General features: G+C 48.2%; 8 protein-coding genes across 8 annotated transcripts; 3 read left to right on the forward strand and 5 right to left on the reverse strand.

The window, feature by feature from the left end:
- Positions 1–1,664: 1,664 nt before the first annotated feature.
- On the reverse strand, positions 1,665–4,023 carry I303_105140 (HAD hydrolase, family IIID; the record flags this gene model as incomplete). Its single annotated transcript, XM_018408707.1, has 11 exons — positions 1,665–1,700; positions 1,795–1,842; positions 1,930–2,001; positions 2,063–2,122; positions 2,189–2,243; positions 2,305–2,342; positions 2,417–2,643; positions 2,706–2,760; positions 2,823–2,936; positions 3,039–3,255; positions 3,413–4,023. The coding sequence occupies 11 exons, from the start codon at positions 4,021–4,023 to the stop codon at positions 1,665–1,667; spliced, it is 1,533 nt and encodes a 510-aa protein (XP_018262398.1).
- A 679-nt stretch (positions 4,024–4,702) lies between these two features.
- On the reverse strand, positions 4,703–7,771 carry I303_105141 (uncharacterized protein; the record flags this gene model as incomplete). Its single annotated transcript, XM_018408706.1, has 6 exons — positions 4,703–4,885; positions 4,965–5,012; positions 5,084–5,801; positions 5,856–6,114; positions 6,182–6,203; positions 6,275–7,771. 6 exons carry the CDS (start codon positions 7,769–7,771, stop codon positions 4,703–4,705), a joined length of 2,727 nt encoding a protein of 908 aa, XP_018262397.1.
- Positions 7,772–8,530: 759 nt separating this feature from the next.
- On the forward strand, positions 8,531–10,572 carry I303_105142 (uncharacterized protein; the record flags this gene model as incomplete). Its single annotated transcript, XM_018408705.1, has 3 exons — positions 8,531–8,728; positions 8,787–8,861; positions 8,926–10,572. The coding sequence occupies 3 exons, from the start codon at positions 8,531–8,533 to the stop codon at positions 10,570–10,572; spliced, it is 1,920 nt and encodes a 639-aa protein (XP_018262396.1).
- Positions 10,573–10,956: 384 nt separating this feature from the next.
- On the forward strand, positions 10,957–14,780 carry I303_105143 (uncharacterized protein; the record flags this gene model as incomplete). Its single annotated transcript, XM_065969101.1, has 15 exons — positions 10,957–11,218; positions 11,285–11,385; positions 11,453–11,573; positions 11,656–11,785; positions 11,855–12,054; positions 12,117–12,295; positions 12,357–12,543; positions 12,605–12,816; positions 12,877–13,167; positions 13,230–13,421; positions 13,496–13,683; positions 13,743–13,849; positions 13,926–14,068; positions 14,139–14,358; positions 14,461–14,780. 15 exons carry the CDS (start codon positions 10,957–10,959, stop codon positions 14,778–14,780), a joined length of 2,853 nt encoding a protein of 950 aa, XP_065825173.1.
- Positions 14,781–14,922: 142 nt separating this feature from the next.
- On the reverse strand, positions 14,923–17,092 carry I303_105144 (pre-mRNA-splicing factor SLU7; the record flags this gene model as incomplete). The annotated part of the gene is made up of 6 exons (XM_018408703.1): positions 14,923–14,993; positions 15,100–15,570; positions 15,646–15,723; positions 15,810–16,080; positions 16,189–17,021; positions 17,077–17,092. 6 exons carry the CDS (start codon positions 17,090–17,092, stop codon positions 14,923–14,925), a joined length of 1,740 nt encoding a protein of 579 aa, XP_018262394.1.
- A 437-nt stretch (positions 17,093–17,529) lies between these two features.
- I303_105145 (branchpoint-bridging protein) lies at positions 17,530–19,506 on the forward strand (the record flags this gene model as incomplete). The annotated part of the gene is made up of 6 exons (XM_018408702.2): positions 17,530–17,568; positions 17,639–17,933; positions 18,009–18,634; positions 18,697–19,108; positions 19,174–19,399; positions 19,464–19,506. The coding sequence occupies 6 exons, from the start codon at positions 17,530–17,532 to the stop codon at positions 19,504–19,506; spliced, it is 1,641 nt and encodes a 546-aa protein (XP_018262393.2).
- Positions 19,507–19,976: 470 nt separating this feature from the next.
- Positions 19,977–23,607, reverse strand: I303_105146 (uncharacterized protein; the record flags this gene model as incomplete). The annotated part of the gene is made up of 5 exons (XM_018408700.2): positions 19,977–20,064; positions 20,150–20,735; positions 20,849–20,922; positions 21,182–21,547; positions 21,656–23,607. 5 exons carry the CDS (start codon positions 23,605–23,607, stop codon positions 19,977–19,979), a joined length of 3,066 nt encoding a protein of 1,021 aa, XP_018262391.2.
- Positions 23,608–24,355: 748 nt separating this feature from the next.
- Positions 24,356–26,937, reverse strand: I303_105147 (uncharacterized protein; the record flags this gene model as incomplete). Its single annotated transcript, XM_018408699.1, has 6 exons — positions 24,356–24,397; positions 24,490–24,627; positions 24,752–25,761; positions 25,845–25,963; positions 26,036–26,406; positions 26,527–26,937. The coding sequence occupies 6 exons, from the start codon at positions 26,935–26,937 to the stop codon at positions 24,356–24,358; spliced, it is 2,091 nt and encodes a 696-aa protein (XP_018262390.1).
- Between the last annotated feature and the right edge of the window lie 50 nt (positions 26,938–26,987).

Genomic DNA, 26,987 nt, shown 5'->3' on the forward strand with positions numbered 1-26,987 from the left:
TAGAACAACTGGTCGTCAGGTGCCAGATGATTCGTTTTGCGTTTGCCTTTCTTGAGACGGTTGGATCCAGGTAAGTGGATGGTATTGCGGCGTCTGAGCTACCTCTTCCAAGCCAGAACCAAGAGTAGAAATCGTAGTGTAGTGCTTCGGTAGTCGAGATGATGATTCAGCCAGACTTGCGCCGAAGAAGAAAGGAGAGATGGACGAAAGCGGACGAGATGAAAGTAGTGATCAAAGGAGTGAAAAGGAAGTCTTGAATTTTGATTACCTCCTCGTTTCGTTCCATTCGTTCTAGTGTAGTATACTGACTTGACCAGAACTGAAATGACTTTGGCAAAGGCTGAGCTGGGACCAAGTGAAGTTGAAAGATAAACAAGTTGTATCGTTTTACCAAGCTAGGATCTTTTCTATTTCCATCCCTATCTATTCTACTTGGAGTGTTTTAAGGGTCGAAGATAGATAGCACCGGTGTAAGGGTCATACATGTCTTGATTGATCGTAGGGTAAAGGTACCATCAATCACGCATGAGGTCGAGTGTGATCGGGGTGTGAGATGCTGAGGTGCTGGTGAGAATGCAATCTGATGCATTGTTGGAGTGAGATCAGCTTGTTAGCTTGTGTACTTCGTTCAAGGCTGTCCTTTCCCGCCATATCCCATTGATGGGTCCTTTGGGATATTCGAGGGTGCCACAGCTGATGAGGAGGATAAAAGGATGGACAGATGGAGAAGGACTCACTCGTCCAGATCGCTGATTCATCTATCTCATCAACCATCCAATCTGAAGATCGAGAACGTCATTCGTGTTTTGTGCGGTATGCTGGTGTGTTGTTGTATCGGTGTGTAGTCGTATTCACGTTCCCGGTTCTTCGTCAAATCATCAATCAACGTAACAATACAAACAACGCCCGATCATTCTTTCATCTCTCCTCACTCAAATCGCACACAGTGACATGACCATATTCTCATGTGCATCAGTGCATCATGTGCATGATTTCCATCTGCCTTCCTCCATACTCCATGCCGTACCTTTTCTCCGGCAAGACACATGGATCAAATTGATTCAAATGTCCATCTATCAAGCTCAAGCACAAGCACAAGCACATCAAAATCGAACCGAGGCTATGCTAAGTCGCACCAGTGTTACCAGTGGTGGGAAAAATGGAAGTAAGGCTAAAGGAACTAAAAAGGCTTGATGGGATGAAACATCAACCCAACCAGGTGGACAACCTCCACTCCAGCCGAACCCTTAAAATCAATCAATCAATCACTCGATCAGATACACGTGTCTTCCCTTGCGGATGTAAATTGCATGGATGGCTCTGCATTGTTCATCATCGTAAGGACATGCACATTATGGCATTTGGGGTGATGTGCGATATATCAACAGAAGGACAGGAGACAGATTACGACGGTATGTGTAAGATATCTACAATCTACTCTACAGTGAGATACACGTACAAATCAGGTATATGTAACACGGGACTAATCTACAATTTCTAAGGATGGTATTATCGTGTTATGCGAAGCAAGCGTGGAGATCGTTATGTTACGTTAATCTGAAATATGAAAATTGGGTCTGATGCGGGTTACACATAAATTGATCGTAGCCATCTGTCGCTACCGGGACCACTTCGGGTCATTGCGAATCGGAAGGCTTGGCGTATCAAAGATTGGCAGATTGGTTCTTCTTTTTCCATTTCTGATCAAATCGATAGAAAAATAAATTAGCGAGAAGTCGCCAACTACTCATCGCCTTAGAGCCGATGATCATACAGATCGAGTCAATCACTCACGCTGTGGTCCAAGGTCGTAAAATCCTCCACGGTCGCGATATTGATGAGCTGAGTATCCATGATCGATCAGCAGTGTGATCACATCAGTAATCTGTATCGCAGGGGATCGGCGACAATAGGGAGTACCGTACTCACATATCTCCCTAATTTGATCAATTCCTGATCGGCTAGACCCTCCGCTTGTCCAGCTTTGTTGTATGGACGTATCTTGTAACATCGCCTCCATCAGTAATGCAGAACCAGGCTAAATGAGTAGGTAGTGGCTCACCTTCAGTCCTTCTCCGGGGTTCAGCGCGAAGTTCCTCGACAAGTCATCTATGTGTATAGACTAGATATACATGATAATCAGCTGTCCTTTCAGTACATAGCCAACCTTTGCATCTATCACACTCACATTCTTGGCCGACCACTGAGGAAATGTATTCCAAAAGTATGCCAGTGGTTTGACCCTTGTCCGGCTGTCAGCTCTGGCCAAGTCCGTCCCCAAGAAGTGAGACTATTCAAGCTCACTCATGTTTAAATGGTTTGCCATTCCTTTGCGTCCATACCTATAACAATGCGAGCAGGTCAGCTGTTTCCACCGTGCGGCCAGGGCGAGGAAAGGGCAGCTGGTCATTCTCACAGGAAACATAGTGGTCCTATCTGCGACAAAAGACACCTTGTAATTCCTCTCACTCCCAATCATCTCCAATTCGACTAATTTCGATTCTAACCATCTCCAATGTGTCTGCGACCAGATCACAATGTCATAGTGTGGGTACACAGCTTCCAGGAACTCATGCAGACCTGGACGAGCACATTCCATCGATGGTAATGCGCCGCTTATGAGCGGTTTCGTATCGACGATAGCTATAGCGCATGCGGTTAGCTGAGCTCAGGCTGGAGTCCTGGAAGTGCGATGTCTAGCTTACTGTAGTCCAGATCCAATACAAGTAGCTTCTTCCCCTCTCGCGGTTCATTCATCACCTGAGACAGTAAATAGCATCATCAGCTTAGGAAAGAGAAGTCGAGTTCAGCGAGAGATTTACGGTGATAGGTATATTCGCGCAAATTTCCAAAATCTTCCTCTTATTCCTCGGATCGTCCGCTGGATGCAGTCCTCGATTAGCATTCGAGTACGTGACGTCGAAGTCGTCCATCATCTAATGAAGATTGAAAGCATACATCTATCTCGTCAGCCATGCCAGAATCCGTTGACGCGTGAGAGGATCCGAGAGGTACTCGTAAGAGCTATCCGAACTCACCTCGCCGCCGACCTCTCCCTTCTTCTTGAACCTATCTTCTTCCCTCGTGCCAACCATGATGAACTTGGCACCCTTCTTGACGCCCAACGTACCGAACCTCTTCGCATCGTGTTCGACTGACAATTTCCCCTTGGAGCCAGGTAAGAGGTTGATGAGTTTCTGCGCGTCGGGTGAGACTCCGGTGAGCTGTGAGATGAGGTGACGGAAATCGTATACCCTATTGAGTAGGGCGATGTATCAGTTTCGGTACTTCCCTCCTTACAAATTGCGATTGAGGTGAGGGATATGGGAGGGGGGAAAGTGCGATGTCAATTTGAAAGGAAGCAATGGTCTTATATTGAACTATGACCAAGATACCAAGGTACATCACTCACATATCGTTTCCGCCGACTTTCAAATCAAACGCCTTCCCAGACCAAGTCATCTTCAGTTCCCACCATTCTTCTTGCTGTTCCAGTTCTTCTGCGAGCGGTACAGCTTGTACAGCTGTAGAGGCAGAATCTTGATCTTGATCTTGGTCTGGTCCTGGTCTTGGATCCTCACGAGGGATCGAAGACGATGGAGTCGAGGAGGAGGCAGAGGATGAGGAAGCGGTTGAGGAGAATGCAGCGTCGTCATGTGCGTGATGAGGCGTCGGAGTCTGAGGCGGCATTTCAAGATCCACCAATGACTTAGATATCGAAGCTGAAGGATTCAAAGTAGACTGAACAGCCGAAGGTGTTTCCTGTTCATCCATCACGACATCATCATTTTGCTCTTTGACCTCCTCGTTCCGATTTTGGTCCTCTGCCGCAACCTGAGATTCAGAATCAGATTCGATATGATACAGTTTCTTTTTCTTGTTTTCTGAAGGCGTAGATTCTATATCGGGCTTGGCAATAACAGGTGTATCTTTCGTCTCTTCCTGCGTGGTAATGTCCATTTGACTTCGAGATCCGGATCCCGCAGCCGATGACGAGTCAGAAGGTCCAGGATCCATAGTCATTCTGCCGTATTGCACTGATCTAGGTCTATACGATCACACGTACTCAGGCTTTATATTCGTATGGGGCTCGCTCGTATCTTGCGAAGGGGTTGCCAGAGAAGTTGGATCAGTCAACTTAGTGGGCGAAGTGGATGGAGTGGATCGATCAAGTGGAGGTGAAGTCGTGGTATTCGCGTCGTTTTGTTGTTTATCCAAGTTACGGATATGATGAAAGCGAAATGAGAAGAGGAGTGGGGATATATGGGTATATGTATGTGTGATTGGAGTGACGAGAATGCACCGTTTCGAGTCGGCAGGTAGAAGGAGGAAAGAATGAAGATAGACGACGCACAGATGAATGGATTCTCGTGGTGTAGCGCGGTTGACATCATCAACCCCAATCATCCTTTCTTCCAACACACACACTCGCACACACCACTCTAGAGTCAAGGCAGAGGCGCCCCGTGCGTTTGACTTTGATACGGCCAACCGCCGAGACCAAGTTTGAGTAGAATATGGCACTGTGCATGCTCGGTCTCGAAGTCTCGTGACGCTCGCTCTGCCCGCGATGGCAGGACATATTACAACAATATATAATATGCTTGATGTAGCTCTGCAAGACTGAAGGGACTTCAAGGTACCGCGCTTCGTTTCGAAGGAGAATCATTCCCACCTGCTCAGGAAGAGTCCACTCGCTCAACTATGTGTTCCACAAAGTCCTAACATTCATCCCACCCCGCCGGCTGACAGGCGATCCCCTAAATCCTCTTCCCCTCCCCGGCGTCGGCATCCTCACTGGTATCGGACTAGGATTAAACAGCAACTCCTCTATCGTCGCTGCTCGACCTTTGCTTTGTAACATCTGATGAGCCCGATCAACACACTGTACAACCCATCAGCTTAGCTTTGCCATATTCCTCGTCATAGTCATACATTCGACTGGAAATTACTAGCTGACTCACATCGAAGAACCTGTCTAATCCCACTCTCGACATCATCCCTGCGCAGTTCTTCGACAACAACCATATGCTCATCAGCTTTCGTGTCCGGCGGACTGCAGCGGGATCAACAGCTGACTCACCTTCTGCCATAAAAAGGGGTCCTGCACTACTAATCGCCTTTCCGACCAATTGCGAGGCTGTATACCTCTATCACCTTTACCCATCTTTTCTTCCCCCTTGATCCGCTTATCCCTCATCAGGTTCATAGCCTCTTCCACCTCTCGGCCATTCATTCCCTGAAGAACCAGTTCCTGCCTTAGCTTTTCATCCTCCAATCTACCTTGTCCTACTCCTAAAACCCTATTGGCGAGGCCGCCCTGCAATATCGAAATTATCGTCTTCCTATGATCGAACCTTGCCTTATCTTGCTCGCTCGCCGATGGCGATGGTGGAGTACGACTGAAAAATCGGAAGAACCCCCTGACAGCATCTGCAACTGTCAAATCCGGTTCAGCCGAGGTCCAACCTTCTGGCGGATCACGATCAAAGGCCACATGAGCAGGGACACCTTGATCTTTCGACCAAGAAACCCAGATCACATCTTTGTTGTTTGTATCGCTCGCCGACGTTATTAGCGGGACATTGATATCTTTTTGCAAGTTGGGTAAACACCCTCGAGCTTGAAGATAGGCGATGATCATGAGTGTCAGGCAGTACGAGGACATCGTTGCGGCTCCTTTCGAGCCAGAGGCATCGTTCAGATCTTGAGCGGAAAGCCATCGCTTGAGTATGTATATCATCGGCCGGAGCAGGTAAGGCGAGATAAGGCAGTAATGCAGTATCAAGGATGAATTGTACCTAATCGAATAATAAGCTGACGGGCAGAAGTTCACCGACTTCCTCACAACTTACCATCCTCCCAGATCGTTCATGTTGATATCGCATTCTATTATGCCCTGGGGGTCTTTGAACTTGACAATTGGTGTACTAGCCGCAGCTATCGGCTGGACTTCTCTCATTCCAGCTCTTCTCAGGCAGTCTGCCAAGTCGTACGTGTAGTAGCATCGAGGAAGGCCGGATATTTGCGGTGGGACAGACCGTCTACCAGCGTTGTTGAGGTTCTTGACTGGACCTTCGGCTCCGGGGGATTGCCGCCATAGAGAGGGCTCATCTATACACAAATTTTAAATCAACACTTCGTCTAGGCTACTGACGCCTGTCGCAAAGCAAGCACCTACATCCTCGTAATTGTGCTCGGTCCTGAAGCAGTCGAAACAGAACGCGTGAGCTATTTAACCGCCGCAGGTCTCCATGTGAGCAGGGCAGCTCACCAGAATCACCAAATCCAGATCCCCACTATTCCCCGTCTCCCCTCCCCAGCTTACACTGCCAAAGACGTCTACCAGGAACCTCTTTTCAGCTCTAGCTCCAGATCTCCCATAGTTGGCATTGATGATCCGAGTCAGATTCGACAGCAGGGTTTTGACAAACTCCTTCGATTTTTCAGTCGGTTCAGTCTTGACCCATGCTGAGATGATCTCGCTCTGGAATATATCTGGAGCAGAGGGTTGCGCTATATGGCGAGGCACATTCTTCCGAGGGGACGGTGACGATAAGAGAAGATTATATGGCGAAACATTGTGTACAGTCGGCGTCGGTTGGGATTTTAATGATATCAAACTTGCCTTCAAAGCCTTTGCAGCAGCTTGGACCTGTTGATAAAAGTCGGTCTCTTGTAGGGAAGTACTCTTGTTTTCGCTATCTCCATTCAACATCTCTAATAGATCTCTATCGGAAGCAGGACCAGGCGTATCTTCTATACCATCTAACTCGTCCGAAGCAAAGTCTGAGCTAAATTTATAGTCTATCGGTGTGAGGTATCCATCGTCCTCCTCTTGAGGGGTATCAAGATATTGATCAATCTCTTCAAGCGATGTCTTCTGCACCTTCCGCTGCGGATGAACACTCTGAAGATATTTGAAGTTCACGCTACTTTCTTTGAGAGACCCCTCAGATGACTTGTCTGGATGTGAATACTGAAAGTCGTCAAGGCGGATTAATTGCTCCTGCGGTACATGGGTTGATTTGCTTGACTTGTGGACCGTGTTGGAGAGACTGTCTTCAAGATACGGATACGCTTGGATCTGACACTCTAAAAGCGCTTTCAGCTCATGCGGCTTGGTCAGAATTATAGCCTGGTTGGAAGGGGGCCGATGGCTCGTTGAAGGGACAAGTGAGTGGACTGTGGAACCCGAAGTGAGGTCAGGCGTGTCAAGTACTGGCGAAGGCGGATAAGATGTATCAAAATTGAGCGGATACGGTGTCTTGGTCGTTTTGATCTGTTTGTGCCTGCGTGGCGATGGTAGACAAGAGGCAGTGATAGAAGTCAAGGATGATACGGATGACCTTCTTCTTCTATGACTTCTTCCTCCGAGCGAGATAGGCGTGGTAGGTGACTTCCCTTGAGAAACTACCCTGATGGGTGTAGTCGTAGCCGGGAGAGAAGGTGACTGAGGATCTAGACGTAATCGGAAGAGTCCGTCTAGGTCTTCAGATGAGGATAAGTAGATAGGCTGAGGTGTAGAAGGGAAGAAGGCAAGTTGATCATGAGTTGATGTCGATGTTGAGGTTGTTGCCGTTGCCGGATGACCTCCACTTTGCGATTGGCGGTTATTCTCCGGCGGATCCGGATGAGGCCCAAGTGGGGTGTCATACTCGTCAATATCCAAAAGAGAAGGGACGTCGCGAGCATCGTCGGCGAAAGATATCAATTGAGGGGAAGGGAGAGATGTAGGCTGAAGAGGGGAGATGATGATTGAGGAGAACATGTTCGCAAGGTTTCGGGACAAGAAAGCCAAGCCAATGGAAGGGGATAAGTGGCGCTTGAAGGAAGGTGAATGTGAGTTAGGAGGGGCAAGATACAGACGAGGTAGATTTCACTCAATACAATGGAAGGACTTTGTCAAGACAACAAGCCTGATAGATACTCTTGGAAGGTCGATCTCGCTGACAAGCCGAAGGATCACGAGTGGAGGTGGTGGGACGTGGTCAGATACCGTCCAACCTCGTGCTGCCAAGTGGTCAATCCAAGATGGTCAGACAAGAAGCGAACAGAACCTGTATGCATGGACCCAACATGCACTCGACTAACAAGACGGCTCAAAAAATGACGCACTGACCCTTGTGAGCGAACTTAACATATTCAAATTGACTGGATGGTCTGTGCGTTGCGGTTGACTGGACATCATAAGCTTGCCCCCCTCTTTCCGCTGAATGGGTTTCCTCTCCTGTCTTTCTGTATTTCTATCTTTCTCTTCTGTCTATCTTTCTTTCCTTCCCTCTTTCTATCTCTTCTTTAGCTTCTCCTTTTCCCTCAGCTCCTATTCCAATCACTCGTCCCGTCTCATTCGCAACGGAGTTCCTCTGCGAAGCCTCCGAGCTGGTGTACATCCATAAGCTCTCTCAGTCCAACCAGAAAGAGTGACAAGAGGCCAAGGTGTGTGCACATCTCTTTACAGTTCTGCCTTCTTCGTGTCTAGCATGCTTTTGCTTCACTGAGTACCACGATAGCTGACAGCAAGGCATAGATGGGACCCAAAGAAGATTCCTCTAAGGGGAAGAAACGTTCTGCAGCTCTCGATACCTCCGAAGCTGCTCCCCCGAAGAGGCAGGCTATCGTCCAGAAAGCTGACGAGAACAGACTTGAAGAAAGGAATGTCCCGAACATTCCCTCCGATCCTTGTTCCTGGAAGGACGATGCCACAGCGTCCTCATCCCCTTCAGCAGTGAGTCTTCACCAGCGGTAGGAGTCTAGAAAAGGCTGACATCCTTCATGGCACTCAGTCCACTGTTCCAGCCTCAGTTCCTCAAGCGCAGGAGGAAGATCCCCTCGGATCGCAGCCCATCACCAACTTCTTAGTGAGTGCGCGTTCAAGACGCGTCATTTCATAGATGTACTGATTGCGTTTTTCACCCGGAATAGAGGAACGAGTCTGGTGATGGAGGGGAGCCATTCATCGCTGTCACGTATCGCAGAGACGAGGGTCCTGGCCCACACCACGACCCAAAAGACTTCGTATATCCTGGTGATCCTCAACTCATCTCCTGGCTGACTAAAGGGCTCCACATCAAAATGCTTCCATCTTGCCCCCCCGGAGACAATGGACCTCGTAATGCACATAAAGCACAAGTGAACAAGCTTTCTGCATCGGCCAAAAATTCCTCCAGCAGACCGAGATCTGCGACGAGCCTCGAGGTGCGAAGAGCGAAGCCGGCCAAATCGGGCGATTTGGCTGAGGTTGAAGACCGTTTCTTCATTCGATTCGCGAGCGACGATCAGGAATGGATATCGATGGTGACTCTTCTTCCGAAGGAGTGCTGGGATTCAGACAGATCCAACCATCTCATCGCCAAACACGAGGCCATTCATGGTGTTGTACCAAGGATAGAACATGCTCAAGCGATGCTCAGCAAGCTCGCAGCTCAACATGATCGATACGTTGCCGAAGCTTCTAGACATGATGACAAGAAAGATGGCACGTCAACGGCCATCTACTACACAGAGCCTTACAAACCTCAAGATTATTCTATTCCTTTCGAAACTACACAATCGTCTGGAGCAAGGACTGAGTACGGCAAGCACGTCAGCGAGCTTCCGCCTTGGGTCTGCTGCTTCCTCGGCAGGTGGCTCAACTCCATTCAGATAATTGTGGGCAGAGAGTTGGACGACGTTCTCGAGCAAAAAGGTCTGCTCGCCCGTCAATGGACTTGGGAAGAGAGGTTGCTTATGGAGCAGAAAGATCAAATCGAGCTTCCACCTTACACTGAACAAGTCTATCTTGACTTGGCGTTCCGAACTTTTGGGGATACTATGGTCACCAATGGTGGAGAATATGGGATCAAATGGGTCGATGAACCTTTAAAGCCTGAATCTCGCGTCAACCTGCTGGGTGGCGAAGATGATAATGTCGGCAAGAACAATATAGATGCTCCACTAGACACCTGCCAAGGCAGTGTTCACCCGGAAGATCGAGAAATCACCGCTCCACCGGTCTCGAACACCCCTATCAATGATCATGAAAGCATCGACATGGTTCAGCAACAGATCAGTTACAAAAATCGATGCATCCGCAGTCTCAAAGCCTTCGTTGGTTCATGTGAGCCAGCACGACTCGCTGAATTTCGCGCGGTTGTTGAAAAAGATCATTCTTTCGAGCGAGAATGGGGCAAAGTATATCAGCAACATTACTCTCGAGACGAGCAGAAATTCGATCTTCCATACGATTTTCTTTGGGACAACGCGAACATTTTCTTCCTCGATTATTTCGAGTACACCAAAATTTCTGACTTTGTACCTCCCCGAGAGCAAGTTCTGTGTGACGCATTTGTAGAGCATATCAAGAAGTACACTCACCCTCCCGAAGAGCAGCCTTGGCTCAACCAACGACCTTCGAACTTCTTAGAAGATTACCTCAGAGATCATGAAATCAGACTGAAAGAGAAGGCACAGATGCAGGATGATGCAGAGGAGGAATGTTCATTGCGCGATAATATTGAACTCCCCTTCGTAAGCCCAAACGACCCTCAACGAATGAAGATGATGGAGCTTCCGGCCGTTCCAAGGAGATAAGGGATGGCGGACGGAGCGTTGGTAAGATTGGGAAATCGTCATTACCGTCTCAGAGCTCAGCTGATCAATGTAAGCGAGGTAAAGACAATCGTGACAAGTGTGAGAGACAGTAGTGTGGAATAACACCGATCGAGATATATGTACTATGTATGCATGTATATAGTAGCAGATCCGACTTTCTCTCCCTCCCTTTCCTTTTCTCGAAGGAGGAAGAGAGCGAGCGGAATACGCCGAGATCTCCCTCTTCACCACGTGGTTACAGGTGATTTTCAGCAAAATGTTCGAAGCCAGTACACCAGTAAGTACTGGTCTGGAAGAAATCCATCAAAGAGCCTTATATACAGTCTAGTTCGCCCCAGAGTTGCTAGGCCAGACTACAAAAACATGTCTCACCAGAACAAACGCCAGAAGAATGGAGCTATCACGGCTGCTGTAGCTGAACAACCAGCAGCTGGACCTTCTAAACCTACCCCTCGACTTTTCGCCCCCTTCAGAGCCTTGGGGCATGTCACCGACCATGTACCCTACGCCATGTTCGTGCATACACCTCAGGGTGCTCTAGCTACCCCGACAGTGAACATCACGACCTCGGTAGGCAGGAGTTGGTTGATGTGGGATGCTGCGAGGATGACTCTGGTCTTTGCTGGTGAGTGGCATCGCAATAAATACCCCAGCCAAAGAGATGCAGCTGACACGAAATGTCGCTTAAAAGGACCCGATGCCGGCGCCCAGATCAACTCGCTGGCAATGACGGGAACAGAGATCTTTGCTAGTGCAGGTACGAGAGTCATAAAATATCATCGAGGGAAAGAGGTACGCCTTTTAACTTCAATATGACTGGGAAGCAATAAGCTAATCAAGCGATTGTTGCGTCATGAAGAATGGGACCTACCTATCGCCGGATCAGTCTAATCTAGGCAAGATTTTGATCTTTGGCGATGAGCTGCTAGTCCTAAAAGAGGATGGTACAGGGCTTGTGATCTATGATATAAAAGGCGGTCGTGAGCGTCAAATTGTCTCTGGACTCGATGCTTGAGTCGTTCGGAAACTGATTGAGTGTCATTGGTGTGTGGTGATCTGCAGAACTCAAGAACCAGATCACATTTCATTCCTCGTTCACCGCTACTCATCTCATGCATCCGTCGACCTACCTCAACAAAGTGTTGATAGGTAGTCAGCAAGGTGAACTGCAGCTGTGGAATATCCGAACATGGTGAGGTCTACTCAGTCTTTGCGTTTGATCACCGAGGAGTCGAGCTGAAGCATGTACGACCCACCGCAGTTCTTTGATCCACACCTTCTCGCATCCTACCCCAGCGTCCTCTTCACCCATAACGAATATCGTCCAGTCTCCCGCTATCGATGTTGTGGGAGTCGGATACCTGGATGGAACCGTACGGATATTGGATATACGTCAAGGAGATCTAGTCATGCAAATGAAGATAGAAGACGGAGCAGTAGCCGGCTTGTCGTTTAGAATGGGTGAGCTAGGGTTTTAGCGACTCCTGTGACGCATGGATAGCTCATCTGCACATTCGTTCCAGACGGTCCACCTATTCTCGCAACTGCCTCCTCGACCGGATCTTTGGCGACTTGGGACTTAAGTAAAGGTGGACGAGTCTTACACGTTGTCCGAGGTGCTCACGATCAGACTGTCACTGGTCTCCAATGGGTACCTGGGCAACCGCTATTGGTGTCGTCAAGTGCGGACAACAGCGTCAAGGTAAGCTGACAGTTTTCTGGCTGCGATTTTAATTCAACCTGATGCTGATTGCGAGATGCAGCAATGGCTTTGCGATGATCCAACTGGGATGCCCCGATTATTGAAGTTCAGAGGCGGTCATCATGCCCCGCCAACTTGTATTAGGTATTACGGTGAAGATGGAAAACAGATCTTGACGGCCGGCAGAGACAGGTCATTGAGGTATACTAGTGTTGTCAGAGATTCAAGGAGTTTCGAATTATCTCAAGGTAAGCGCAATAGCTGAATCTACCAGACTCTTACATATCGCTGATTTTGTTATGTATTCAGGTTCATTGATCAAGAAGGCTATTGGACTAGGCGTAACCGTTGATCACCTGAAATATCCCCAAATCACTGCCATCTCCAGCTCATCGATCAGGTCGAAAGATTGGGAAGACGTTGTCACGACTCATGCGGACGATGCGATTGCGAGAACTTGGCGAGTGCAAGAAAAGAGATTAGGGCCTTGGACATTCGAGATGGACAGTGGTGTTGCTCAAGTAAGCCAGAATGGTTTATTTCCACCCGAAGTTCCAGGCTGATCTCCTCCACATCACTAGGCCGTGACTGTGACAGCATGCGGAAATTTCTCGTTGGTCGGGTCGTCCACAGGTGAAATACGGATGTACAATATGCAATCCGGAAAAGAACGAAGATCGTTCTCCCTCTCAGGCGCTGCTCCAGGAGATAGTAAACCAAAGATCATCGCTCAAAGCAAGACCGCAAAGGCCAAAGCCACTCAACAGCAAGCTGCTGAAAGTGTCAAAAAGACACTGGAAGCCATCACTGGTTTGGTCAGTGATGCGTTGAACAGGATCGTGGTGGCTAGTACCCTTGAAGGAAAATTATACGTGTGTACAACGTTCTCTTCACGTCGCTTTGTTGACTTCGCTAATTGTGCCATACGATATAGTTTTTCGATTTCCACACGACCCAACTTCTGCATTCTGCTCAGTTGACCACATCCATCACTTCAATGTCGCTGAACCGAGATTCCGGACTACTTTCGGTGATATGCGATGATTTGACCGTCCGACTCATCGATATCGAGACAAGACGGGTCGTTAGAGAGCTGAGGGGTTTCAAAGGGCGAATTCTAGACACAGTGAGCTATACACCAATACTGAATGGCACATCGCGTTCGAAGTGGACAGCTCATATTGATGGTACTATATCTAGGTGTTCTCACCCGATTCACGGTGGTTAATCGCTACTTCCCTCGACTCGACTATACGCACATTCGATATACCCACAGGTCGGCTCGTCGACGCTTTCAAAACGGCGTCCATCGCCACCAGTTTGACTTTCTCTCCGACAGGTGATTTCCTAGCTACAGCGCATGTGGATAGTGTCGGAATACATCTGTGGTAAGTGATATTGCGCTCCTCATGTCATGCAATGTACTGATGGGTTCATTGGTGGGTAGGGCGAACAAGGCTCAATTTTCGGAAGTGGCTCTTCGACATATACCTGAAGAAGAGGATGTTCCGGAGATTGGACTACCGTCTGTCCAAGGTTTAGCTGAGGATGCTGGTACGTTCCTGATACTCCTGGAAGTTGATCTGTCGTGTTGTCTCATGCTGACTGCAAATCACTGTTATTTTTGTAGCTATCGAAGGTGTAGAAGCTATAGGAGCACCCGAGTTCACCGATATCTACACAACGCCTGAACAGCTGTCAGAAGGCTTGATCACGTTGTCTCTGATACCCAGGTCGAGATGGCAGACTCTGTTGAATTTGGAGACTATCAAGGTGAGTCGCTGATTTCTGCTTTGAGTCAAATGGAAGCTCGGTGTCCTAACGTTGTGCTTGTGTGACTTAGCAACGTAATAAACCCAAAGAAGCTCCCAAAGCACCAGAAGCAGCGCCGTTCTTCTTACCTACTGTTTCAGGGCTGGAGACCCGATTTGACCTTTCCGCCAATCAAGATCAGAGTGATACCCAGAAGAACGGGAAGAATGGGCAACGGCTGGATCTTGCAAGTGGATGGCTCGAGAGTGAATTCAACAAGAGGCTGACAAGGGAAGACGAGAGTGGAGATTGTAAGTCCAGCTCGATACTCTCTAAAACTAGCCATCATCCCGGTGGTCGAGCAGATATCGGAAAGAAGCTAATATGAGTCCGATGACCTAACTGATTTATAGACAACACGTTCTTCGAATACATCAAATCATTACCGCCATCAACACTAGATTTGGAGATCCGATCATTAGCTTCGTCAGATCACTTACTGGCATTTTTGAACGCCTTGATCAGTCGTTTGAGGTCAAATAAAGATTACGAAGCTGTTCAGACGATATTGTCGATCTTCTTATCGGTCCACAATGATCTACTTATACAGAACCCGGAGGAATTCAAGGACAAGTTGACAGAATTGAAGGATCAACAAAATAAACATACAAAGAGGATAAGGGAGTTGGTGGGCTACAATCTCGGTACTCTCGGTTTCTTACGTGGTACATAATTAGCATCTCATGATCATTACAAGTACAGTCAAACAATAATATGCATTGCATGGGGTATCACGCGTCAGTCAAGGAATACAAAATACACCAGACTCGTAGTATTGTACATGTATAACTTGTTCCAGGATAAAGAAGCTACAGCTAAAAAGCGTCGGTGTCTTTGTAATTCGCCATGGGATCGTCGTAACCTTGTCTTGATAGTCGGTACGCCTCTGCGGAAATCATGAAAACGAACCCGTCAATCAGCATATCGCACCAATAGCGTGATCTAAAATAGAGGATGGGACACAAGGGATGCAGGGAAGGTTCTCGACTTACCCAATTCTTCCTGCGAGACATCCGTCTTCGACTTCTTATTCTGTTCCCACGCAGCATCCTCATTCAATCCTTTTCGTTTCTTTTCGTCTGCTAATGCTTTTCGAAGTTTATCTTTGTTGAGGTCCACCTCTTTATCTTGGTTCAACATATCATCCGGTCGACTACCATATGTCGGTCCCTCTCTGTCCCTCTCCCTTTCTTTCCCTTTCCCATTGGCATTGGCCTTCGTCAGATTTTCCAAATGTTCGTCTGCCAGCGATTTTCGCTCCCTCTCTCCTGCTTCTTCAATTGCTTTCACTTTCGCCGCTGACTCCAGAAGGGCTGAAACGCTAGAAGACGAATTGGCAGTTTTACCTGCTTCTCCCGTACAATACGATCCCGATAACAGGGAGTGACAACATGCGAAACCCCATTGTCCGTTCGATATGTCGTAGTACGATCCCCAAATTGCCGTGTGGTTGTTGATATATACTAGGAGTGCGTCAGATGTATCAGCTAATGATCCTCTAGATAAAAATCAGGGAGCGAAGAGCTGCAACGACTCACCATCTTCATCATACTTCGATCGTGCCACAGCCTTTTCTCGACCTTTGACAACTTGACCAGATCTCGAATATTCCACGTCTGTCATGAACAACGCCATTGGTCAACTTCAATTCCTCTGTTGATTGCGCAAACGGTCAATGCGCGCGTGGTTCAACTTAACTCACAATCTTCAGTTTGACCATTAAGCAATTCTCTCGGTAGCCTCTCCAAATGCTCTTCACCTCCATATCTAGCTAAGATAGAGCTCTTATTTGTGTCTTTGAGCACTTCTTTCTTCTCCTGGAACTCCTTGTGCAGCAATTCTCCCGCCGTGGGGTTGGCCAGCACATGCACATTGTTTCCTCGTTGTGCTGATTGCCAGGCAAACATCTGTAACTTCTGGATGTTGGTGGCGTCTCCAGAAAATCTTTGGAAATTGTCTCCAGCGAATTTCATCTATGCAATGAGTCAGCTTCTACCCCATTGCTTCCCTGAGCTGTTTTGCAAATCGGATCAAGGGGAATGGCGGCAACGTGAAAAAGCGGAGATGTCGAGAATACTCACATCCTCAGGAGCCATACCTTGCACAGGTGCATCTCTCATGGACCTTGTCTTGGGGTCATAGTACGCGGAATCAGCATCCAAGTTGTGCAGATATTTCGCCGTGTCTTCTCGGATACGCAAATTCCTAACTGTTATTCGGGTCTTCGTGTCTAGTTTCTGTCCAATCTGATCCGCTGCTTCCGCATATTTATCTTCATCATCCTCGTCTTCATCACTCGATCCGAAATCATCATCGTTCTCCAGCTTCTCCTTCTTGGCCAGCTTTTTCGCCGTTGACAGATCCGCATTGGAAGTCTGATTATCGATCTCTTCTTCCCTGAACTTCTTTCGCGCCGCCTCCGTAGCCTCGTATTCATCAACCACATTTTTGTAAGACGAAGGATCATATCCATTCCACCTATCTCTTTTCGAATCGTAATCACTGGCGAAACTCTGTATGACTTCGTCGGGCGCGATATTCTTATTGGTGAACTTGGCGCCTTTTTTACGGGGTCGCTCCAAACAATCCTTCTTCTTATGTGTCATAGCCCCACAATTCTCACAAGCACCCTTCCGGTATTTCTTAGCAGCTGGACCGGCAGTTTGACCCCTCTCGTACCACTCGTCCATCTTCAGAGCGGGCCCATCGATCTTCCCTATACGCTGGTGCGCCAAAGACGGCTTACCGGTATCAGCGTACCATGGTGCCTTCGTGATATATTCTGGAATATGTGGATTGATGGCATTTCCTTCTTCGTCCACCGCTGCGGGGGCTGTACCTGCTTTACGAGCTGCATCGAGATCTTTCTGTCTTCTGAACTCCTCTCGCGATATCTTACCCCCTTGAAGGGCAGCTGGTTTTAAGTGGAGGTCAGCAAGGATGTCGCGAAGAAGCTCTGTGATACTCACCACTGGTGTTCAACATGATTGATTTTCCCCCGGATAAATGATGCTTCCAGAAGAAGATGAACGAGTCTATTGCCCGAAGCGACTAGCGCCTGCACCTGCTTGTACGAAGTTGGTGCGATGCTTAGGATGTAATGCGACGGGTTAGCAAAATAAAGGATCACTTGTCAGCTTAGCGAATAGAGAGCGGCGAATCAGGTTGAATACCACGTGTACTTGACCATGGGATAAAATGTGATAAATGTGTCTTTGATATATTGTGGATTGTGACATTGCACATTGCCACCGTAGGTATCCTATCCTTTTCATCCTGTCATCCGAAAGACAGTTCAACTCTGTTCAATATCATTCTGAGCTATCCGTCCATCCATCTTATCAACATTCTGTCATCTAGAATCCAAGAGTATCTCGCGAAAGCGTACGAGGACGATACTTCTTAAATAAGTAACCTTCAGCATGTGGCGACCAGCAGCCCGAACAACGGGTACAAACGATGTGAGTCTTAGTCATCTTTTTCGCTCGCCCATAAGCCATGTGACTCACTGATCTCATTCCTGCTTTATAGGTACCTATCGGTAACAAAAGACGTTTCGGTCTGCCAGAAGAGGCTCCTCCACCTTCCAATCCTCCCTCGCACGCACCTCGGCCTCCTGCCGGTGATATACAATTCTTCAATGGTCGTCAGGAACGGGATCGCTCTGACAGGGACGACTACGGCAGGAGAGATGACTACGATCGACGAAGGGACGATCATAGACGCGACGACCGTGACAGCTATAGCGGTGGGGGCGGCGACAGAGGTGCCAGATATGATGAGCCTGATAGAGGTAGAGATAGGGAGAGAGAAGCTTCCAACGAAGGTGAGTTTGCCTTTCATCTAACTGATCAAACGTGTAGTTTCAGCTTCGATGACTTACTTGTGTCGCATGTTATAGATGGACCTAGGAAAAGACGATCTAGATGGGGTGATGCGAAAGTCGACGTACCCGGTCTACCGGTCGCTATCACCGGTAAAGTCTCGCAACATGAATTAGATAACTATGCAATTCACGTTCGGTTGGAAGAGATAAATCGAAAATTACGGACTGGAGATGTGGTCCCACCTGAAAATCAGCGATCACCGTCACCACCGCCATCGTATGATGCTTACGGTCGAAGGACTAATACCAGGGAAATTCGATACAGGAAGAAGTTGGAAGACGAGAAAGGTCGATTGGTAGACCGAGCTATGAAATCTGATCCCAATTTCAGACCACCGCAAGAAATGCAAAATCGACGAGGTGGACGACCCCAAGATAAGGTTTATATCCCGGTCAAGGAGTTCCCTGAGATCAACTTCTTCGGTCTATTAGTCGGACCCCGAGGAAACTCGCTGAAGAGGATGGAAAGGGAAAGTGGAGCCAAGATTAGTATTAGAGGTAAAGGTTCAGTCAAGGAAGGAAAAGGCAGACCAGGGGATTTCCCAGAGGACGAACAAGACGAGCTACATTGTCTTATTCAAGCGGACACTGAGGAGAAGGTCAAAGGATGTGTTGCGTTGATCAACAGGGTTATTGAAACTGTAAGTCCGCTTTTCCTGTCAATTCAAGCATAAAATCGTACTAACGTTACTTGCGATGTCAGGCCGCCTCGACACCTGAAGGTCAGAACGATCACAAACGAAATCAACTCCGAGAGTTAGCGTCTTTGAACGGTACATTACGAGATGATGAGAACCAACTTTGTCAGAACTGTGGTGAGAAAGGTCACAGAAGATGGGAATGTCCGCAACAGCGAGTCTACTCCGCCAATGTCATCTGTAGGTTGTGCGGAGGTGCTGGACACATGGCTAGGGATTGTAGAGGTCGAGGAGATCCCAACTTGGCTCAGAACAAGCAAACCGCTTTCGATTCAGAATATACCGCTTTGATGGCTGAGTTGGGCGAAGGGGGCAGTGGAGGGCCCGCCTCTGGCAGACCAGCAGGCGCTATCGCCGGCGCACCTCCTGCTCAAGATAGAGTACCTCCTTGGAGAATCCCGGAAAACTGGATCAGTCGTAAGTCACTGTTCACCCGTTCATTATCAACACGATTATTGTATATGCCGACGATTTCATTTTAGATGGACCCGGTGGCCGTGGTCCTCCTGGAGGTGGTGGCGGTTACGGTGGACCACCTCAAGGTTATGGTGGAGGTGGAGGACATCAGGGCTATGGAGGTCCACAAGGATATGGTCAAGGAGGAGGTGGTGGTGGACCAGGATACGGATACGGTGGACAAGATAATGGGTATGGTCAACAGCACCAGCAACAACAGCCTCAAGGCGGTGCTGCCGATCCATATGCTGCGTGAGTTGACTAACAACGCTTCCTCTTATTCTCATGACCTTTCACTAACATTTTGAAAAATCAGTTACTACGCTTCAATGGGTCAACAAGCTCCCACAGCTGCCTAAACCCAATGTACTCATACGAAAACCGAATCACATCTAACTCAGCGATGATGTGACCGTCTAATTCGGTTCGAGAGCGATGAAGAGGATGAGGATGAGGATGAGAATAGCTGAACAGATGCGGAACGAACGATCAGTCTCACTCTGATATAACAATAACACCACAATAAAAATAACTTTTCTTTGTACTTCGCAGCTGAGATAGGGTGGACTGTGCCGGGAGCACCAGCTAAGCAGTGGATGTTGAATGTTGGGCGTTGCAGAAAGAACTGATTTCTGTCATATGATGTATTATTGACTGCTTGATTGCTTCTCACCGTTGTTCGCTGACCGGGGGGTACGTCGATTTGTCTGCTCATGAATGACAGTCGGTACGGCCATGCGAATTCAACAAGTCTATGTCAATACGCGCGGCGCACAAGGTAAGATTGTATACGTTGCATGGTATTCATTATTTATCATTACTGTCATCATTATTCATCATCATCGTCATCATCGTCATCATCGTCATCATCGTCATCATCGCCATCATCGTCATCGTTATTATCATCAAGACCAATGCTATGGTAATCCAAGAAAGTGAAAACCTTGGGCTATGACGACACCTAGACATATTGCAAATAGGGGGTTTTCCCCGACTACTAACGCGCTGCTGCTGAGCTGCGTCTGAGTCTTCGATCCTAATCTCTGTGTTTGCGATTGTGGGGATAAACCAGGGTACCCATCTCCATCTCCATTTCCGATAATCTTCCCTCCGCTTCCTAGTCGATTCGGACTTGGGGATGGCGCAGTCAGATCTTCACCAGGCAATGGGTTGACTGGGATCCCCTTTTGTCCATTTGGCACAGTCACAACTTGACTTGTACTTGTACTTGTCGGTAAACCAGTCGCTGTGATTTGAGATGCATCAATCGTCGTTCCTGTCCCGGTATCATTCATCGGTCCATCACCACCAGCACCAGCACCAGCACCAGCACCAGCACCAGCACCAGCACCATCACCAGCTACCGAGTTGGAGTTTGCTGAACAGGAACGTAAGTGGCATTTACCAATCAAGGAATTGGCGTTCTTCGGATCGTTTAGCACCTCTTTGGTAGGACAGGTGAATCCGTTCGGAAGCATATAACAGCTACTCAACGAGTTCGGGGCGGGAATCGAGGGGATGGGTCCGGTAAATCTGTTGGAAGATAAGTAGATTGACTGGATCGAGGGAGGTAGAACGGGGAAAGATCCTAAAGTCGATCGATCAATCATCTCAGAGAGAACTAATCATCGACTCTCTCTTCGTCCTCGCCCTCCCTGGCCCCGGGCGATAACGACTGAACATGTGGAGTATCCTACTCACCTGTCAATTGATTGCTCCGTACGTCAAGTCTAGCCAGGTTTGATAGATCCGAAATATCGAATAACGGGCCAGTACTTCCGAGTCAAGCCAAGTCAGGGAAGGGGTCATTATCGCTGTCAGCATCGTACTCGTGCAGTACATAATATTGACAGTGTATCATTCCCGATCTACTCACAAGCTGAAGTCACCATTGCATGAAAAAAAAATCAGAGCGAATGAACGGGAAAAACATGACAGTAAGTAGTAGGAGAGAACACGAAGTGATCAAAGTCAGCAAGGCATTTTGGCAGTTCAACAGGGTCTCTTCAGAGTCATACGGTAACTAATACTCACTTATTATTCGACACATCCAAACTCGTCAAACCCTTCAACCCACTCAAATCAGGCAATGTACCCGACATGGCATTACCACTAGCATCGACTTTATTGAGATTCGTTCCCATCGAGTCGACGTCGATCGAGAAACTCGTCAATTGATTATTGGAAAGGTCGATCGATCTCAGCGTTTTCGCCCCCCTAAATTGTATGAATCCTTCTAGTGCGTTATTTGATAGATCCAGATTAACCAGGGTCTGGTGGATCCGCAGCGTACTGGGGATCCTCGCTGAGAGGTTCGAGTTGGATATGTTCAGGTGGGTGAGTTTGGTGAATTGGTCGAACTTGTCGGGGAGTTCACCGAGATCGTTTCCTGATAAATCGCTGGGCATCACCAACAGATCCGATTAGTCATCTTCATCCTCATCATCCAGCATGATATCTCCTCTCAAGTGCATTAAGTGATTGTCTGTGAGAACAACAAGAACTTACATCCTCATTAGACCGTCGACATTGAACAGCGATCCATCCAAATCACCTTGCAGTCCATTACTCCTCAAACTCAAACCCATAACTCTCTTGGTAATGGGTCCACAAGTGACTCCTGACCAAGTACAGCAATCGCTCCCCGCACCGTTCTCAGCATCATTGCCGTGACTGTCAGACCACCCTGCATCGTTGATCCAACCGTGCTGGAATGATCGATAGAATCTAGCTAGGTTGGAACAATCGGTCGAATGGTCATTCTTCGCCATAGCTTCTTGTGCTGACTGAGGGTGAGAATCTGAATCGGGATCCGGATTGCTCCATGGATGATATCCACCATGTTGCCATCTGTTGTTCTCGGTAGAATCCGGATGAGGGTATCGTCCATCATCCCATCGATCACCTTCACCTGCTCTCCACCTGGAGCCGGAGTCTTGATTCGAGTCCGCACTGTTGCTGGATGGATGATACATACCATCGTCGTATTGATGTTTCGGCCTTCCTCGATGGTCATCCCACCCGTCATCGCCATTGTCGCCGCCGTGAGTTTGATGATTCCACGAGTCATAATCTCCCGATGAAGATGACGAAGAAGAAGAAGTCGAAGGCGATTCCCAATCTTGTTGGAACTTCTTGCGGGAATTCCCAGCACCACGGCCTCTTCCATCCCCGCTATTGTAGCCATCACTGTTGTCATGCCAATTCGGTCTGCCTTTTCCATTCCGATACCCTCCTTGATTTTGATGGCCATTCGTCATGCCATGACCCTGCTGATATCGATGTCCCGCTTGACCGCTACCACCTCCGCCATTCCCGCTGGCTGTCCATCCTGAGCTACCATCACCGCCATGGTATCTAGCCTTACCTCTACCGTTTCCAGTTCCAGAATTACCATAAGCGTCAACGTCGCTACCATGTCTACCGGATCCCCAGTGTGAGCCGGAATCTGAGTTATACCCATGATGATTATTGCCACCGTCACCTTTCCCTTTCCCTCTACTCTTACCTTTCCTACCTCTACCCCAACCTTCACCGGCATCACCGCCCCCATATCCATGCGATCCAGATTTATCACTATGCCTCTTGCCCAGCTCTTTATTTTTATCTACATCTTTACGTTCGCCTTTACCTTCTTCTTGGAGGGCATCTTCTAAGCCTGACCATAAGATCTTATCACTATGCTTCCAGCCCTCGTCCAAGGTCCCCGTTGTACTACTACCTAGCCCCTCATTTCCGGTCACAGTGGAGTTGATTTTGAGTTGCTGTGGACTATTGATCAACTGCAATTGAGCTTGAGCCAGTCGAACTTCTTCCGAGGGGGGCGAACCGCCTTGTCCGTCGAAATGACTTAGGGTATTTATCGTTGTTGGTGGATCTTCGCAATCTTCCAGATCGATCTGATGTTCGTCTCTTTCATTCAGCTCCGACGCCAAGTCGAAGTCAGACTGAGCTCCATCTCCATCTCCATCTCCATCTCCATGTTCATCCTCGTTGTCAATATCTCGTTCGAGCATTTCCATTTGATGTTCATTTTCATTTTCATCTTCATCTTCATCTTTGCCCAAAGCATCGCCATCCGACGCCTCAGTAATCTGTGCTGTCTTTTCATCCCGTATTATTCCAAATGTAGACCTCGTTTCCGCTACTGACATGTCTCGTTTCGCCGGGACATACGTATCCACTCCACGATGCACCAAGACCCCTTCTATCCCCCTCAACGGATCCCAGGGAGGCAGAGTTTTAGGGTGTCTGGAGAAAGAGAAATAACCGAATTTCTTCGGCGGATCCACTCGTCTCGAGCTAGATAATAATTGTCTGTTCGTCGTCGCCTCTGATGTTATTTTCTGATTACTCTCAGCGCGGGTGAGAAGGAAAGGCGGTAAGTGGATCGCTATGGCCTCGAGCGACAGGACGAAGAGAAGGAGGATCGAGAAGAGGATTCGTAGCATTAGACGCATTGCTGCGTGTTTCTTTTTTTTTTTTTGGCAAAAGCTTGCCAGGTGTCGAGTATGAGGTCTTTTGGAGCAAGATGTATAGATAGACTGGGAGTGTGCTGCCTGCCGTCTCACTCTTGCAAGGAGAAGCAGGGGCAAAGAATGAGGAAGAAGATAGCAATAGCAACAGCAGCAGCAAGGAAACTCAACATGATTCTTGCGTTTGCATAAATCGCCATTCCCATCCCCATACCCATACCCAGATACTCGCTCGATCAACCTCATCCTAAATGGCACATGTACTGGGAGGCGGTGAACCATCATCTGCGACACCGAGATCAACGATCAAGCGCTTCATACAGTATCATCATTATGTCAGTAGTCAATTATGGGAAGTGTGCATCGATTCAGCCTGAGCCTGTTCCAGCCACTTTCGATCCAGAACGAAGCACGAGTCATATTGGCTGACTGCCACTTTACTGTTCTGACTGATAATTAGCATTTTGGCTCATGAATTGCATCGTGTTGATATGAATGAATGCAAAGAAGTAAGATCTATATGCAATGCAAGAGATGAATGAAGTGCTTGGGGTGTATGAAATGCTGTTATCATAAATGCTGAATCAGACAGTCATGGAGATCGTGTATATGTGTATATTGTATAATGCAATTATGGTTGAATCATATATCACTGTTGTAAATCGATAGCCTTGTGTGAGCTGCAGCATAAAAGAAGCTGAGCCGTACACGTCAACATTTTCCTTTTATCCGTTCACCAAACCTCGTCGACTTTGCTTCGATGAATGCAAAAACCCTATATCAAGGGAGAATATCGAATCAGCTGTGTTCTTCCCAAGGAATGCAGTCACAAGCCACTTCCAAAAAACGGTGTCCATCTAAACTCACAGGTGTTACCCACTGTCTACATCCACACTGTACACCCGCCCAATCGAAATTCCCAATCTTCACACCGCATTTCTCGTTTGGGCAAATCAGCTTGCCTGCTATTTCACCTTTCTGCAGTACAGGTTCCATCCACGTCAACTATTTCATCCAGCAATTACATCCAAGGTCAGCAACAGCATCAAACTAAAGTCCTTGTCCCATTCACTCGGGACGGGAGAGGCGAGAATCATAGGTTGAAGAGAAAAACCGAACCAAAGCTTACAGGTTCAACAAAGTATCCTGAACATTTATTATTGGCTAAAATGGGATATCCACCTGCCCCGATATTCTCATTCATACTCATGCTGCCCCTTCTTTCGCCTTCGGGGGTGGTAGGGGTCATAGCTAGCATACTCATTCTTCTAGCTGCATTACTGACATTTTGCGATTGCTGGGTTTGCGTCTGTGTGTGAACTAGAGTTGGAGGGAAAGTCTGAGACGGGGAAGAGGTGGTCGCATCCGGTGAAGAAGTAGGTGAACTTCCGATAGGGGAAGGTAAAGGAGAAGCACCGTTTCCTGAACCTGATCCCGATCCTGATCCTGCCATCCGCAAGGCGAGGAGGTGAGGCGGAAGACTACTTGCTAGTTGTTCGGCGGATTGGAAGACTCTGCCTCCAGCCGGACCAGATTCGACCGTTGGCGAGGGAACAGCTGACATTGGTTTGGGGGAAGAGTTGTTCTCGACCCGACCTAGGATACTGGGGAGAGTTGGGCCGGACAAAGCATTTGCATCGGGTGATGAGGCGGTCAAAGATAGTCCGGGGGTACCGGAGGAGACGGACGATCGCTTGGGCAACGAGATACCTGCCCCGGGTGAGGGCTGTTGTTGGTCGGCACCGTTCACGCTGTTTTCGTACTGCGTGGTGATGCCTGTCATACTTGAGAGAGAAGCGTGGCTGGCCCTTCTGCCTGGTAAACCAGTCAAGGGGTTGATGACATCGCTGACCACACTAGCCCTTCTTTCTCTGTCCCCGGTGATCGTGGAGAAGTTCGGTGGATTCGATAACTTCGGTGAAGGTAAAGTAACATTTGAAGGCGTTCGGGGTCTCGAGAGTGGCTGTTGGTCCAGTATATGATCCATCATGTGTTCTCGTACAGCCAAATGTCGTCGACACATCTTGCATCGGATCTTACGTCGGCCGTGCGCGCCGCCGGGAGTGGGAGGATTGGAAGCTGTAGGCGTCATAGGGTATTTCGCCATTGTATCGATTGAAGGCGCTCCTCCATCTCCGTCTGCGACAACAGTGAAAGAGTCAGCCTTTTCCGAAAGCGGTGACAAGAGCGGATGCGGATGCTATTTGGGTTTTATCGCTCACTCATGAATTGAGAAGCTGTCCTCTCCATATAGAATCTCCTTGTAGACTTATCCTTGAGCGATACTCTCCCATCAGCATTGTAGAACAACCCAAGCTGATGCCAGAACGTTTCAGATGGGCTAGACATCAGGTATATCAGTTCCGCAGAGACTTTGTATTAAGATCCAATCCCGAAAGGTGATTTCACTCACTCAACGACCGGACGTTTGTCTCGTAGAGCAACGACAGCTTGTACAGGATCAAGATCATACTCTCGCATCAGATAAGCAGCAACGACCGTCGCACTCCGACTCATCCCAGCCTGACAATGTACCAATACACCTCCCAATTTGGGTGTAGCTGCCAAGGTCGAGATGATCGGATCATTCTCTGCTTTGAGGTCATCAGAGTCCGGGTCGTTCTCCGCTTTTTCGCGTAATTGCAATATCGACGAGATCCAAGCTACGCAAGAAGGCAGGTGCGTCAAGATGTCCGTATCTGACGAATCGTCAATCTCCAGCGGATAGACTGCAAAATCGGGTGAAAATTGCAGAGCTGGTCTCAAGAGGGATAAGATGTTTGTCTGCGCTCGAGATGGATCGCAACGACGATGAAGGAAATGCACAAGTCAGCAAACACGTTATAAGAAATATGGCATAAGGATTGGAGTCCATGAGTTGGCCGTCAGAGTAGAATGACTCACAATACCCCTTTGTTGCAGTCCCTCAGTATCCATCGCACTAACCAGATCCCCAATCCACAGACCATCTACCACCTCCTGCAGATGCACCACCTCCGACTTGCTACCACTACTACTCTGTTTCGAGGGCGAGTTGGAGTCCTCGTCGTCGGAAGACATGATGACGTCCTCTTGTAAATTATGTTTATCCAGATACCCCTGTTCCTCTGGGTCCTCCATGAACTTCTGCGTGTACCTCTCTAACGCCTTGGCAGCTAGTTCTAGGGAACCGGTAGAGTTGACTTCCTTGTACACGTCGTCGACGGCTTTGTCGTCTGGCTTGCTGGCGTCCGAGGGAGGGTCGTCTTTCATGTTGGATTTCGATCGGCCAGGGAGTCTGGGACGAGGGCGAGAGATGGGAGTTGAGTCTGTCATTGTGATGCGTCTGTCCGGGTGTTAGAGTGATAAAAGCTGTAAAGAAAGAG

The sequence above is a fragment of the Kwoniella dejecticola genome, chromosome 6 (genome assembly GCF_000512565.2).
Source record: "Kwoniella dejecticola CBS 10117 chromosome 6, complete sequence".
In the NCBI taxonomy this organism is placed as follows: Eukaryota; Fungi; Basidiomycota; class Tremellomycetes; order Tremellales; family Cryptococcaceae; genus Kwoniella; species Kwoniella dejecticola.